At 38.9% G+C, this 16,761-nt stretch overlaps 1 protein-coding gene across 2 annotated transcripts in view; it reads left to right on the forward strand.

The window, feature by feature from the left end:
- Positions 1-11,930, forward strand: part of LOC106880821 (damage-control phosphatase 1) — an 84,257-nt gene extending 72,327 nt beyond the window's left edge. The window contains exons 1-3 of one of the 2 annotated variants that reach the window (XM_014930948.3): positions 6,391-6,530; positions 8,679-9,206; positions 10,967-11,930. In XM_014930948.3, the coding sequence (XP_014786434.1) occupies positions 8,692-9,206; positions 10,967-11,828 (1,377 nt within the window). In that variant the 5' untranslated portion in view covers positions 6,391-6,530; positions 8,679-8,691 and the 3' untranslated portion in view covers positions 11,829-11,930. Of the gene's footprint in view, positions 1-6,390; positions 6,531-8,678; positions 9,207-10,966 lie in introns of those variants that run through there. The other variant, XM_052978191.2, reaches the window with a different exon arrangement.
- Positions 11,931-16,761: the final 4,831 nt, after the last annotated feature.

The following is a 16,761-nucleotide window of genomic DNA, read 5'->3' on the forward strand; positions in this document are numbered from 1 at the left end:
GTGTGTGTGTGTGTGTGTGCAAGTGTTTGTGTATGTGTGAGCATGTATGTGTGTGTGACTGTGTGAGCATGTCCTCCTATGTGTGTGTGTGTGTGTGTGTGTCTACACATCAGTGTGTGTGTGTGTGTGTGTGTGCAAGTGTTTGTGTATGTGTGAGCATGTATGTGTGTGTGACTGTGTGAGCATGTCCTCCTATGTGTGTGTGTGTGTGTGTCTACATATGTCTGTGTGTGCATGTGTTTGTGTATGTTTGTGTGTCTATGTCTTTCTGTGTGTATGTTTGCATGTCTTTGTGTGTGCGTTTGTGTATATGTATGCTTGTGTGTGTTTGTGAGTGTGTGCATATGTGTGTGTTTGAGTGTTTGTATGTGCACATGTGTATGTGTGTGTGCATGCATGTTTGTGTGTGTGAGTGTGTGTGTCTATGTATACGTTTGTGTGTGCTTGAGTATGTGTATGCATGTGTATCTATGTGTATGTAATTGTGTCTATGCATGTGTGTATATGTATACATGTATTTGTGTGTATGTGTGTGTGGCAGGGGAGTTTGAGTATGTGTGTGACAGAGATGTTTGTGTGTATATGTGCATGTTTGTGTGAGTGTGTGTATGCACGTGTGTCAGTGTGTGTGAGCATGTGTATACCTATGAATGTATGTGTATGTGAATGGGTTGTCTGTGTGTTTATGCATATGTGTGTGTCTTTCTCTCTATGTGTGTATGTATCTGTATGTATATGTATGTGTGTATATGTATGTGTCTGTGGGGGGGGGGGGACAAAAACCAGTCCAGTATTGTGCAGCTTGTGAATGCATGTCCACGAGTGCAAACAGTGAAACGTTTATGTGCTCCTGTGCATGTATTGTTTGTGTATGGATACACGCGCACACACACACACAATTATATATATATATATATATATATACATATATATATATATATGTATGTATGTATATATATAGATATGTATATGTGTGTGTATACATGCATTTGCATGTGTGTGTGTGTGTATATACGTATACATTCATACACAGGTTTATACACACACACACACACACACATACATACATACATACATACATATATACATGTAATTATGTGTGTGTGTCCCCATATCTATCCATTTATATACGTGTGTATCTCTGCTTATACATATACATCTCACATTTATCCACTTACCATTATCATTGCATATATATATAAATCTGTGTGTGTATAAATATTGTATTTAAAACACGGGTTATTAACTAGGAGCCACTTTCAAATAAAAACTCAAGACAAAGACAGATGCCGACCACACTGTTCTTTATTCAAGGAATGATTCATGACTCTTGGCCAGACTCTTTCACTTGTCCTTCTTCAAACAAACAGCATATATAAAGAAAATTAATTCTTCTAAATAAGCCCGTCTTGAGTTGAAAGAGTTTATAAAATCTGTTATCTTGAGCAAAAGATATTTCTTCATCTTATGTCTCATTCATTGTACAAACCAGTGTTTCTTGACCGTTTTACTCTTGCGTGACCCCTTAAAATAAATTACATGTCTCAAGGAACCCCTGCACAACAAAAAAAAATTATATGCTGTATCTTTCTCATGAGTGGCTGTGTGGTAAGTAGCTTCCTTACCAAGCACATGGTTCCGGGTTCAGTCCCACTGCGTGACACCTTGGGCAAGTGTCTTCTACTATATAGCCTCGGGCCAACCAAAGCCTTGTGAGTGAATTTGGTAGATGGAAACTGAAAGAAGCCCGTCGTATGTATGTATGTGTGTGTGTGTGTGTGTGTGTATGTGTGTCTGTATGTTTGTCCCCCCAACATTGCTTGACAACCGATGCTGGTGTGTTTACGTCCCCGTAACTTAGCAGTTTGGCAAAAGGGAATGATGGAATAAGTACTAGGCTTCCAAAGAATAAGCTCTGGGGTTGATTTGCTCAACTAAAGGTGGTGCTCCAGCATGGCCACAGTCAAAATGACTGAAACAAGTAAAAGACTAAAACAGTAGTTCACATGGTAAATATCATATATCATCATCATCATCATTGTTTAACGTCCATTTTCCATGCTGGCATGGGTTGGACGGTTTGACTGCATCTTTCTCATGAGTGGCTGAGTGACAAGTAGCTTGCTTACCAACCACATGGTTCCAGATTCAGTCCCACTGCATGGCACCTTGGACAAGTGTCTTTTACTATAGCCTTGGGCTGACCAAAGTTTTGTGAGCGGATTTGGTAGACGGAAACTGAATGAAGCCTGTTGTAATGTGAGGAAGAGATGTAGTTTGGTTTGTTGTGGTAGGATGTGTGAGAAATTTTCTTGTTAAGTGTGGGTGGGACACAGAGTGCTTCTAGAACTCAGTTTCGCTGATGCGGGCAGGTCTTCTCAAAAACCTCATATCGCCAGACATCTCAGTCCAGTGTCATTTCGTCTGTGAGGCCCAACATCCTGAGATCAGTCCTTACTACTTCAACCCATGTCTTCCTGGGTCTCCCACTTCTACAGCACCATCCACTTTCAGTGATTGGCACTTCTTTATGCAGCTGTCCTCATTCATACGCATCACATGTCCAAACCAGCGTAGTCTTCTCTCTTGCATGCTACATTTGATTCCTCTTATGCTCAACTTTTCTCTCAATACATTTGCACTTTGTCGTATATGCGCACTGATGTTGCACATCCAACAGGGCATACTACATTCATTTCTCTCCAGTCTGCGCATGTCTTCTGCATTCAGAGCCCATGTCTCACTACCATGGAGTATAGCCGTTCGTACACAAGCATCATATAGTCAACCTTTCACTCTGGGAGAGAAGCCTTTTGTTGCCAACAGAGGTAATAGTTTTCTGAACTTCCTCCACCTAATTCTTATTCTAGAGACAATACTTTCAGAGCATCCTCCACCATTGCTAATTTGGTCACCCTGGTAAGAGAAACTATCTACAACTTCAAAGAGAGCCTCCTGGGCATTTAAGAAAATAGTTTGTTTGCATGTGTGTGGTGCTCGATTCTAGCTTTCAGAGAGTCTGAAAGATCATTGAATATTCATTCAGGACTTCTAAGCACCATATTCCGTTGATAGATGACAAGAATGGTTGGTTAAAGAGGAGGAAAGGAACCATTGAGGGTGGCTGCGATGATGGTGGTTGTGGGAGATGGGAGTACACGCATATGTGTTTGTGTGTGTGTGTGTGTTTGTGTATGTGTCGGATTGTATGTGATTGCGTGCAAGTGTGTGTGTCTACATGTTTGTGTATGCATGTGTGAGCGTACATATGTATGCGAGTGTGTGAGCATGTTTACCTTTGTGTGTTTAAATACGTGTGTGTGTAAATATGTGTTTGTTTGCATACGTGTGATCCTGGATACATTGAACCATAAGTCGCAGCTTCCCCATACAACTCCAGAGATTATCAGAGACAGTTAAGGGCATAGCTCATAGACACAGGACAGTGAATAGCACACCGCAACGTGGTACCTATTTACAACTAGATAGACTGAAGTGTTAAACCTATCCAGAGACATTTATAATCCTGTTTTTTTTTTTTTCAAAAACCGATCGGAATCGCCATCAAGTCATCAGAGAGTTCTCTCCCTTGGACTATTCGACTAATAGAACTTTTTTTTTTCCGAAATGAAATGTTTTAATATCTTATATAATTTCTTAAATTCACACCTGCGCGGGTGTGTGTGTTTTAAGTATATAATTATAGAAATATGATTATAATTAAGGTCTACTGGAAAGACCAGCCACCTACGCTAGAAGTAGATGCCAAATACCTACAATCCACTCTAAAATTTGTTCTCTATATTCAACCACAGGTCGTATGAGAGGTAATGAGAAAAAATATATACGAAATTTTGTATATTTTCTTGCTTAGTTCCTCGCGTTCGACTTGTGATTGAATATAGAGAACAAATTTTAGAGTCGATTGAAGGTATTTGATATCTACTTCTAGCGTAGGTGGCTGGTCTTTCCAGTAGACCTTAACTATAATTATATTTTTATAATTATATACTGATATATCCTTTCAGCTGGCTATACGACACAATATCTGTGTCCTTATATTTTTGAACAGAGGAAATATAGAGACACAGATATTGTGTCATATAGCCAGCGGGAAACAATGTTTCCTGGGGCTAAACAACAGTAACAATCGTCCCTTCCAGGACAGCTATATTATGTTGGCAAATAGCGTTTACGTTATATATACATATATATATATATATATATATATATATATATATATATATATATATATATATATATACACTTCTACATAACAGCCTACTAACAACTGTTAGTGCCACTGTCCTATTTATAGGACACCAAGTATTTCCATTTCTTCTTTAAGTAAAGGAGTTTTAATAATTAGTTTTTTCATTTTAACCTATTTTCAATCATCTGTAAAAATTTAAAAGTAATATTCAGAAATTTAAATACTCTGGGACTTAATGGGTTAACCCAAAAAGTCTTATTGCTTTGTTAGTGAGCAGCTTAAACTTTCTCAAGAACTTATATTAAGCATACATATTACTGGAGCAACAGGAGGCATACCAACCCATCTGGAGCAAAGTATGGCCGAATTTGGGGTCTTTGGGAGAGAATGCAAACCCTTAATTCATATGCTACAAATGATCGCAATATCTGGGACTATGAAAATCTTCAAGACCTTCTTAAAATTTAAAGGATGATGGTTAAAACAAAATACATTCGTTCACAACCTTGCTACCAAGTAGGTAGCCATTCAAGATTTATGCTTTGAACCAGTTCCAACAGGGAGACAGGTGCCACTTTCAACTCTCCCCTTGATTAATCTGGTCAATTTTCAAGGTGTAGCCTATCTTCTGCAAGTGCAAAATTCTTGGGGGACTAGGGTGATGCCCTGCCTGTGGCCAGTGCTGGCCATTGGAGGTCTGCTTAGTCTAGATGAGCTCTGCATCTCCATCACACTCAGAGGGGAAGCCAAGGTATGGAACTGAGTGGGACTGAGATGTCACTGTAGTAGGCCCCTTGACTCCACAGGTCTTCACAGTCTGTCTTGCCACATAAATGCTGGTCGTTTTGCTTGTCACACCAAGCTAAACCTAACTGTTAAGCAGGCCCTGGCTTGGGTTAATATCCCCACAGTTCTGGAGCCAGCGGGATTATCCAGAAGTGATGGGAAGAGACCAAATGGTCTTACCCTTTGTCCCTGGGTAAGAGGCGGCAGGTTGGCAGAAACGTTAGCACGCCGGGCGAAATGCTTAGCGGTATTTCGTCTGCTGTTACGTTCTGAGTTCAAATTCTGCCGAGGTCAACTTTGCCTTTCATCCTTTCAGGGTCGATAAATTAAGTACCAGTTACGCACTGGGGTCTATGTAATCGACTTAATCCCTCTGTCTATACTTGTTTGTCCCCTCTATGTTTAGCCCCTTGTGAGCAATAGAGAAGTAGAGAAGTAATAGGTAGGTTTCGTATCTGGGTTGTCACAGTCTGTAACTCTTTTCCTCCCTCCCACATCCTTGAAGCTGCAGTAAATGGAAGAGTCACTGCTTCTGTAGCCAAATGGAACAAAATCCTTAAGTATTAGGACCTGTCAGTGAACCATTTCTTCCAGCCTGTGGCATCTGAGACGCTTGGAGGGGCTGGACTGCTGGCAACAAAGGTCTTGTCATCATTGGCCTTACCGAGGTGCCAGGTGATGCCTGTGAGGGTACTTAGCAGCTTCAATGCCTTAGCCTCTTGCCAGTGTTCGCTTACTTCAGTAGGTTTCCATTGAACCTTGGGGCTGGGCAACCAGCTGAGGCACTTGGTGCTGAATTGACGTGTTTTTTCTTTTCCTTTCTTTTTTATTTTCTTTCTTTCTTTCCTTTTTCTCTTTCTTTACTTGTTCCTCTTTTTCCATTTTTTTTATTTTTGGATATGTATACATTAAGATATTCTTAAAGTAAAATTTTGTCAACTTTTCGTTTATCAGTGACTGATAAACAACTGGACAAAGCCTAGTACTTATTCTATCGGTCTCTTTTGCCGAACCGCTAAGTTACAGGGACGTAAACACACCAGCATCGGTTATCAAGCGAGGACAAACACAGACACACATACATAAACAGACACATACATATATACGATGGGCTTCTTTCAGTTTCCGTCTACCAAATCCACTGACAAGGCTTTTGTCGGCCTGAGGCTATAGTAGAAGACACTTGCCCAAGGTGCCACGCAGTGGGACTGAACCCGGGACCATGTGGTTGGTAAGCAAGCTACTTACCACACAGCCACTCCTGCGCCTATGCACAAAATAATGATATAACATATGAAACAAAACTGAACTGAGAAATTAAAAAGAGAATTCTGCATACATGCAGAAAGAAAAGAAAAAAAGAAAGAAAAAGAACGAATATCAAGGGAGATAACTCTAATCGTTACTCCGACGCTTCCATTCATGGTTTTTTTCGCTGCTGCAGAAAAGAAATTAACTGCCAAATGTTTGATTGCGGAGGTTTGAAGTTTTATTATCGCCAGTAAAAGCAACCGAAAACCTTGATAAATACGTGAGTCGATTACTTGTGTATGTGTGTATTGCTGTTGTTGATGTATTTCAGAACCGGCCAATGTTTCTACTAATTAGACATTAATTAGAAACGAGGATGCTTTCAGCTGATTGCTAAAATGTGTGTTATATATTAGGATGTTGAGAGGAATTAGCTTGTGCTGTGTGTTTGTGTGTATATATATATAAATATATTTTCTTCATATTCGGGGTGAGTGAGTGTGTATGTGTGTATATATATATATATATAGAGAGAGAGAGGGGGGGGGGGATCTGAAGTGTATATAATTACGCTTCGTTTGTATTCGACGTGTGTATTATATATACACAACATTCTAAGTGTACGTAAATATATATACATATGTGTATTTAAAAGTAGATATTTTCTCGGCCCCAAACCATGTTTCTACGAAATAAGACTCGTCAAACTACCGTAAAATGCCGGGTGAGACCGTAAAACACGTCCCGTGTGATGGTGTCATCATTAAAGTTTAATGATCTACCGAACACTTTGATTACATTCCTAATTAACGAGGGCCCAAGCTTGGCTGTTTGTTACTCGAGTATAGCAAATGTTAACAGACGCGATTTAGAACAATTAATATTATATATTGGTATCAAATTTCTGGTACAATACCAGCAAGTTCGAGGCGAGGGACTAAGTCGATTACATCGAATCCCAGTGATCAAACTGCTACGTATTTTATCGACCCCGAAAAGGATGAAAGACAAAGCCGACCTCGTCAGAATTTAAACTAAAAGCGTAATGACGAACGAAATTCCGTTAATGATTCTGCCAGCTCACCAACTGTGTTGACATTATACATTAATATTCGAAAGCTTGGCTGTGTGGCTAAGAAGATCGTTTTACAACGATGTGGTTTCCGGTCCAATCCCACTGCGTGACATCTACCTCGGGGCCAAAGTTTTATGACTAGATTTGATAGATTGAAATTGAAAGTTGTGTGTGTGTGTATATATATATATATATATATATATATATATATATATGGATCTTTCTGAATTGACGGGCGCCACTTTTTATATATGTTTTATTTAGTGAGTTTTCTACCGAAACACTTTCAAACTTCGTATACTTGTATATTTTGTGTTATAGAACAAATAAAAATTTTGTATTGGAAGTTATTTCATGTAAAAAAAATTGTATTTCGGTAATTTCAACCAATCACTGACGTCTATTAAGGTGAAAACAATTACTGCCGTGGAATGTAAACAACATGTTCTAACGGTGTCATGGGATCTTTTCCCTTGAATAAAATTAGTGCCGTTGTTTGTCAACAACTATCCGTGTTACTGTTATTTATGACATCGTTCATGCGTTTGTACTGGTTTTAGCTTTCGGGTTTTAGGGTTAGGGTTCGGGTTATGATTATTTTTGCCATAACCTCACTCATAACCCTAACCCTAAAACCCTATAACCCATAACCCTAACCCTAACCCCCTATAACTCATTACCCCAACCCTAACCCTAACTCTAACTCCCGAACCCTAACCCTAAACCCTTACTAGGGAATAATGATCTTGACACTGGCAAAAATTATTGTTTACAAAAACAGCAGTAACTGTATTGAGCTGAATAGACGTCAGTGATTGGTTGAAATTACAGAAATACGAGAACTTTAACATGAAATAACTTACAATATATAAATTTTTGTTAAGAAGGCTAAGAGAAAAAGATGTTTTATATGACACATTCTACCAGTGTCCCAAGTTTGAAAGTGTCTCGTTAAGAAAACAAGTGGCTCCCTTCAGTTCAGAAAGATCCATATATGGATCATATATATATATATATATACACATCATCATCATCACTTAACGTCCGTTTTTCCATGCTCTTCATGGGTTGGACGGTTTGACTGGAGACTTATCTTACAATACAAAGTAAATATCTTATGATATTTACTTTGTATTGCATTTATCGTGCATTTACTTATTAATTTTTCTTTATGTGACTGTGGTTTTTCATGGATAAGTTCATGAACTTTGGTTCTTTTCTCTAAAACTATATATTTATTTATATATATATATATATATATAATACACACAAATTCACACACACATATATGCATGTATGTACAACATTGTTGTGAGAGCTAAACAAGGTTGCTTTTCTGTTCTTTCTTTACAGCCTTGTTCCAGCAATGGCTGATGAGACAACACCAATTGGCGAGCCCTTGACGGCCAAATACCGAAATTCTTTCGCTTACACCACAATAAAAGACAGGTTACCAGTCATCCTGAGCAAGATCGCCGACAGCTTGTGTCGCATGAAAGACCAGGTGAAGGCAGACTACGGCGAGAAAGGATGCAATGAACTAAAAACCATTATTGGTTGCATGTCGAAGCTGCGAAACGAGGTGCAAACTGACAAAACCCTAAAACCCATTGAGGACCAGCGTTCAGATGTCAGCCAATGGAATGATTATCTAGTCGAGGTGAGGAATTTGGCAGCTGGTAATGTGAGCAGCTCTAGTAGTTCTGTAGAAGACAGTAGTGCCAACGTGTCATGGTTTAACGAGCGGTGGCTGTATGTCGAGTGCTACATGTACCGCCGAGTGCAGGAAGCAGTGGAATTATGCGAAGTGCTCAACCAATTGGATGTCTTCCAGCAACAGAAGCAGAGCGCTTTGCTCTCTTCGCAACCGGCTATTGACGGGTAAGTTAGATTTGATGCTGTTTGTTGTTTGTATATGATGGGGGGGGAGGAGGAGGTGGTTGTTGTTGTTGTTGATGATGATCTTAGCGCTTCACCAATCTTGATTGGAGGAAAATAACACTCTTTTACTTGTTTCAGTCATTTGACTGCGGCCATGCTGCAGCACCGCCTTTAGTCGAGCAAATCGACCCCAGGACTTGTTCTTTGTAAGCCTAGTACTTATTCTATCGGTCTCTTTTTGCCGAACAGCTAAGTTACGGGGACGTAAACACACCAGTATCGGTTGTCAAGCGATGTTGGGGCACAAACACAGACACACACATACATATATATTTACAAATATACGACGGGCTTCTTTCAGTTTCCGTCTACCAAATCCACTCACAAGGCTTTGGTCGGCTCGAGGCTGTAGTAGAAGACACTTGCCTAAGATGCCACCCAGTGGGACTGAACCTGGAACCATGTGGTTCGTAAGTAAGTTACTTACCACACAGCCACTCCTACACCTGTGTAACATGATTTTTGTCCTTAGGTAGCAATGCTATTTCCTATTTGTTGACCCTAGAAACTATGAAAAATGTCTAATATTTCCTTTAAATTCTGTTTTTGTTCCATTTATTCAAACCCTAAAGAATCCCTCTCAACACATGGCTATAATGCTACCCAACTACTCCTGCTCATGATCGGAGATGCACGTACTGTCAACCACTAAGGGACATGCTCAAGTGGTTAAGGTCAAGCAACTGGCTAGCAAATCTGTGATATTGGGCAAAATATTTGCTATAATGATATTTCTGCTTCAGCAAGTCAGCACTGAATCTGTCTGAAATGTAATGGGAAATGGGTTGGTTTGAAAACATTGATGTCCAAGTGACAAAAGCAATATTTCAAGGGAAAACTAGTGATTTTCTTTGATCTCTAGATAGAAGCAAATAGGAAATAAAATTTACTGACCAAAGACAAAATAAAATTAAATTAAAATTGTTCCTACTATTGTTTAACCCCAGGTCAGGCCTTATCCAGCAGAACTACAATCAAAGCTGTTCCAGTTGTGGCTATCCCATCTTATATTTGGACAAAATGCATATAGGGCAACATTATCTAATGTATCCTTCTTTTGCTGTTGTTTAACCCTAGGTCATTTCTGATCCAGCAGACCTATGTTCAAAGGTGTTCAAGCTATGACTATCCTGTCTTTTATTCAGTCATAGTCTATCTAGGACTACGTTATTCCTAATGTGTCTTTCCTCGTTGCTGCTATTTTGTGCTAAATCAGTTTTCAACCAACATACCTCTGATCAAGGACGTTCCAGTTGTGACCATCCTGTCTTTTGAAGTTTCATCATTTAATGTTTGCCCTCTTGTTGTTGCTGTTTACTCTCACTTCATCCCACAACCAGCAGACCTAAGATCAAAACCGTTCCAGCCATGACCATCCTGTCTTTAAATTAGACATCATACATCTAGGAGTACATTATCTAACATTTGCTCCTTTGTTGTTGTTGTTGTTTAGCCTCAGGTCATTTTCGATCCAAGAGACATATGATCAAAGGCAATCCAGCCACGACCATCCTGCCTTTTATTATTTCCAACAATTGTGCAGCCTGGTTTGGCATCATCTAATACATCCTTCCTTTTCTGAAAGCAGTACAAAATGGTTTAAGCTGTTGTTTCTAGCCTTTAGATGATCTTGCTCATTGGTTCGTTGACTAAAGTCTTCCGTTTTTTTTTTTTCTCCCTTCTTTCTTTCTCTTTTGCAGATTACTGTCTTTCCTGGACGACTTACTGTCCAAATTGGGGCCCAGTATTTCGGACTTTGACCTACAGGTGGCATTCAAACATCTCATCCAAGTCGCATTATGGAGCAACAAGTGCGACTTGTCCATATCTGCCGGTGCTGAGATGAAATATCAGTTTAGTTTGCTTGAAACTCTTAAAATACTCAGTGATAATATCCTCGTTGATGACACAAGTTCCATATGGAATCAACTGGAGAAGATGAGGCATCCAAGTGACTATCCAACCTCGGCTCGCATTGACATCGTTTTGGACAACTCTGGCTACGAATTAATTACCGATCTGTGTCTGGCCGAGTTCTTCATCGCATCCGGTCTCGTGACAACCGTCCACTTTCACGGTAAAGCTTTCCCGTGGTTCGTATCGGACACGACACAAGAGGACTTCTACTCAACGCTCACCAAGCTGGAGCAGTCTACTGATGAAGTTGCAGCTCGGTTTGGACAGAAATGGCTCAAGCGTCTCCAGGATGGCTCGTGGCATTTCACGGTCCACGACTTCTGGACATTGCCTTACACATTTGATCAGATGAAGTTGCGCTCTCCTAATCTCTACAACCATCTTGCTGCTAGCAACCTCATCCTCTTCAAAGGTGACTTGAACTACCGTAAGCTAGTAGGGGACATAAATTGGGACACGACGACCCCTTTCTGCGATGCCCTCCGAGGTTTCCATCCTGCTCCTCTCTGTGTTCTGCGGACAATAAAATCTGACACAGTGGCCGGATTAAACGATGATGTCAAGACAAAAGTGTCCAACACTGATGCCCAATGGATGATCAATGGTAATTGGGGTATTATATCTTTCTCTGACCAAATCTCTTGACCAGCCTACTGGTCAGTCAGAATTTTTTTAAGAATATGTCCACTGTTTTCTGCAGGACAACACCACCACTTGACTGATGTCTTGATTCCTTAAACCAAAACACGCACTTTAAGTCTGTAATGTATCTGACCACTGTCCACTCCTGGCTACTACTGCTGCAGCCATCTTCTGGACACTTCTGTCAACCTGCTACTCCCAATTCCCTTCTCTTTTAATGCACAAACATACACAGACACACACACACACACACACACACACACACACACACACACACACACACACTTACACAAACTTAGATACATACCTACCTGTATATATATATATTATTAAAAAATATGGCAAAAAATCATATATTAATTAATATCGATTAATTACCAGGAAGCTAGCACATTTAAAGAATATATATATATATATATATATATATATATATATGTATATGTATATGTATGTATGTATCTGTACACACCTTGAATGTATAAACAAGAGAAAGATATTTATTATAAGTAAATTTTATATAGATATATATATTCACACAGGCACATATATACACATATATATATATATATATATATATATACATATATATATATATATATATATATATATATATATATATATATATATATATATGCACATCTATATATATATATATATATATATATATATATATATATATGCACATCTATATATATATATATATATATATATATACACATATATATATGCACATCTACATATGCATATATATATATATATATAGACATAAGTAGACATACACTATATATCTATACATACACATACATATATACATACATATACAAAAATATACATATAATATACATACATGTACACACATTCATATGCACACACACATGTATATGAATTGATGGATCTCCAGTTTCTATGATGCTTATTCCAGTTTTTCAATCACCTGAAGCACCTCTTTCCTTTTTATCAACACATAAGTGGCTGAGTACTCCACAAGCACATGAGCTTCAAGCAGAGTCAGTATGACACAGTGAACTTCAGGTCCAATCCTCTCAGCAGGCTTCCTTACAGCCTCCATCTTCCCCGGTTTCACTCATGAGCTATAGGTTGAACCTGGCACTACGTTGGTTACAACATTTAGGGTCCCAGCTGATCTGATCAATGGAACAGCCTGCTCGTGAAATTAACATGCAAGTGGCTGAGTACTCCACAGACACATGCACCCTTAACATAGTCTTCAAGGAGATCCAGCATGACACGGAGTCTGACAAGGGCTGGCCCCTTTTGAAATACAGACACAACTCATTTTTGCCAGCTGAGTTGACTAGAACAACATGAAATAAAGCGTCTTGCTCAAGGACGCAATGTGCAGCCAGGTTTCAAAATCATGACATTTTGATCATGAGTCAAATGCCGTAACCACCGAGCCACACACCTTTGGATTGAACCAAAGTTGTGCTAAAATACAATTGCTCAAAATGTCATGCTGTGGGATTGAAACCAGGACTTTGTAATTGCAAAGTGGGTTCTTAACCATTCAGGAAGACGTGTGTTTGTGTATGTATATATGTCTATATATATATATATATATATATATATATATATATATATACGTACATATATATGTGTGTGTGTATATATATATATATATATATATATATATATATGAATGTATATATGTATGTGCATATATGTATATATATGTGTGTGTGTGTGTGTGCTTATGTGTGTAATGTATATGCATATGTATGTATACACGTGTGTCTATATTTATATGAACGCATATATGTACATATATATGTGTGTGTTTGTAATGTATATGCATAAGTATGTATATACATGTGTGTGTATATTTATATGAATGTATATATATATGTGTATGTGTGTAATGTATATGCATATGTATGTATATACATGTGTGTGTGTTTATATATGTGTGTGTGTGTATAAAGTTGTTGAGACAGTTTAAACACTTGTAGCTTATATCAACCCCTCACCCCATAAAAAAAGTGCCATGGGGTCGGTGCATACATCAGTTGAGATTTGATCTAATGTGCCCATATCCTTCATTGCAATATCATGTACACTATGTACGTGTGTGTGTTTGTATATCTACTACCCCAAGTCCCATCACTTTCCAGAACTATTTAAACAGGCTCTGCAGTGACCCCCTCCCCACCCACTTTCACCGTCCCCTTTTTTTTTATCATCAATAACACTGTGTAACATGATTTTTGTCCTTAGGTAGCAACTGTTATTTCCTATTTGCTGACCCCCTAGAAACTATGAAAAATGACTAATATTTCCCTTAACCCTTTCATTACCAACCCTGCTGAAACCGGCTCTGACTCTGAATATAAATATCATGTTATAAGTTTTGAATTAAATTCTTCCACCAAACCTTAGTCACAATTTATGTTCCTAACACTAGCTAAATGATAACTAAGTTATTTTACTAAATTCTTTGTTATATTTAAAGTAATTGAAAGAAACACAGAGCATCTCAAAATAAATACAGTAACAAAAGGGTTAAACTACTTTCGTTACGATATTTATTCAAACCCCAAAAAATCCCTCTCAACACATTGCTATGATGCTCCACCATTACTCCTGTTCATGATCAGAGATGCACATATTGTCAACCACTAAGGGACATGCTCAAGTGGTTATGGTCAAGCAACTGGCTAGCAAGTCTGTGGTATTGAGCAGAATATTTGCTATCACAATATTTCTGCTTCAGCAACTCGGTGCTGAATCCATCTGAAATGTAATGGAAAATAGGTCAGTTTCAAAATATTGATGTCCTGATCAGAAAAGCAAAATTTGAAGGGAATAGTAGTGATTTCCTTTGATTTCTAGATAGAAGCAAATAGTAAATAAAATTTATTGACCAAAGACAACAAGCAAATCTGTGGTATTGAGCAGAATATTTGCTATAACGATATTTCTGCTTCAGCAACTCAGTGCTGGATCTGTCTGAAGTGTAATGGAAAATGGGTCAGTTTGAAAACATTGATGCCCAGGTGACAAAAGCAAAGTTTGAAGGGAATAGTAGTGATTTTCTTCGATTTCTAAATAGAAGCAAACAGGAAATAGCACTTCCTGACCAAAGACAAAAAAAAAAAAAAAAATTTTTTAATTCTGTTGTACGATTTAATTGAAGGATTTGCTGTGTTCCAGGGACAGACCATTCACTGTAATAAAAAAAAAAAAAATTTTTTAAACCCACACTACCACCACCATCGTAGATTTTATTGTTACCAAAAATCTATGAAAAAAATAAAAATTTCTTTTTACTGAACAGAAATATAATAAATAAAAAAAACAGGTAATGGAAAAAAATATAAAATAAAACTTCATATTTCCTCATTCTCTCCATTGTTTGTCTATGATTGCTGACATTATTTTGGGTCATAAATATCTGTTAGGAGGCGCAAGCACTTGCACACACTCCTACACACACACGGCAGTAACTTCCTCCGACCAAATCCAATTACAAAGCTTTGATCGGCCCGGGGCTAGAGCAGAAGACACCCAAGGTGCCATGCAGTGGGACTGAACCTGAAACCATGTAACTGGGAAGCAAGCTTCCTAGCCACACAGCCTTGTCCACACCTATGTGTGTGTGTTTGTGTTTGCATTTCTTTACCTCTCAACTTTTGCTTGTTTTTAGGCAATAGACTGTGGCCATGCTGGGGCACCACCTTGAATTTTTAGTCAAATGACTCAATCCCACCTCAAGACTTATTCTTTTCAAGTCTCGTACATGTTCTATCGGTCTCTTTTGCTGCACTGCTAAGTTACAGGGGCCGTAAACTCACCAACACCAGTTGTCAGGTGGTGGTTGTTGGTGAGGGGGGGACAAATACAGACAGAAAGACACACACGCATAGATATATATCTATACAATGGGCTTCTTTCAGTTTCCATCTACCAAATCCTCTCACAAGGCTTTGGTCAGCCTGAGGCTATAGTAGAAGACACCTGCCCAAGGTGCTACACAGTGGGACTGAACCCAGAACCATGTGTTTGGGAATGAAGCTTCTTACCACACAATCGTGTGTTTATGTTTGTGTATGTATATATTACTCTTTTACTTGTTTCAGTCATTTGACTGCGGCCATGCTGGGGCAATTGGAAGGTTTTTAGTTGAACAATTCAACCTGTGTTTTTTGCTTTGCTTTTTGGTTTTTCTTTTTCTTTGGTTTGGTTCTCCATTGGTTATACTGACAAGGGTTTCAGTTGATCCAATCAACAGAACAGGCTGTTGCTCGTGAAATTAACATGCAAGTGGCTGAGCACTCCACAGACACACATAACCTCAACGTAGTTCTCAGGGAGATTCAGCATAACACAGAATGGGACAAGGCTGGCCCTTTTGAATTACAGGTACAACAATATATATTTACATAGACATTTCACATACAATATGTATACACACACACACACATGTATGTATATATATATATATGTGCGTATGTTTGTATATATATATATATATATATATATATACATGCTTGTGAAGACCTGTTGATGCAAGTGAAAGCACTGTCGTGGCCGATGACAGTACCACCTGATTGGCACCTGTGCCACTGGAATGTTAAAAGTACCCTTCGAGTGTGATCATTGCCAGGGCCGCTGACTGGCTCCTATGCCAGTGGCACGTAAAAAGCACCATTCGAGCAAGGTCATTGCTAGTGCTGCCAGACTGGCTCCTGTGCAGGTGGCACGTAAAATACACCATTTTGAACGTGGCCGTTGCCAGTACTGCCTGACTGAGCTTCGTGCAGGTGGCATGTAAAAGCGCCCACTACACTCTCGGAGTGGTTGGCATTAGGAAGGGCATCCAGCTGTAGAAGCTTTGCCAGATCAGACTGGAGCCTGGTGCAGCCTTCTGGCTCGCCAGGCTCTAGTCTGATTTGGCAAGGTTTCTACAGTTGGATGC

Source organism: Octopus bimaculoides, chromosome 30, assembly GCF_046866305.1.
Source record: "Octopus bimaculoides isolate indiv1 chromosome 30, ASM4686630v1, whole genome shotgun sequence".
NCBI classification, from domain to species: domain Eukaryota; kingdom Metazoa; phylum Mollusca; class Cephalopoda; order Octopoda; family Octopodidae; genus Octopus; species Octopus bimaculoides.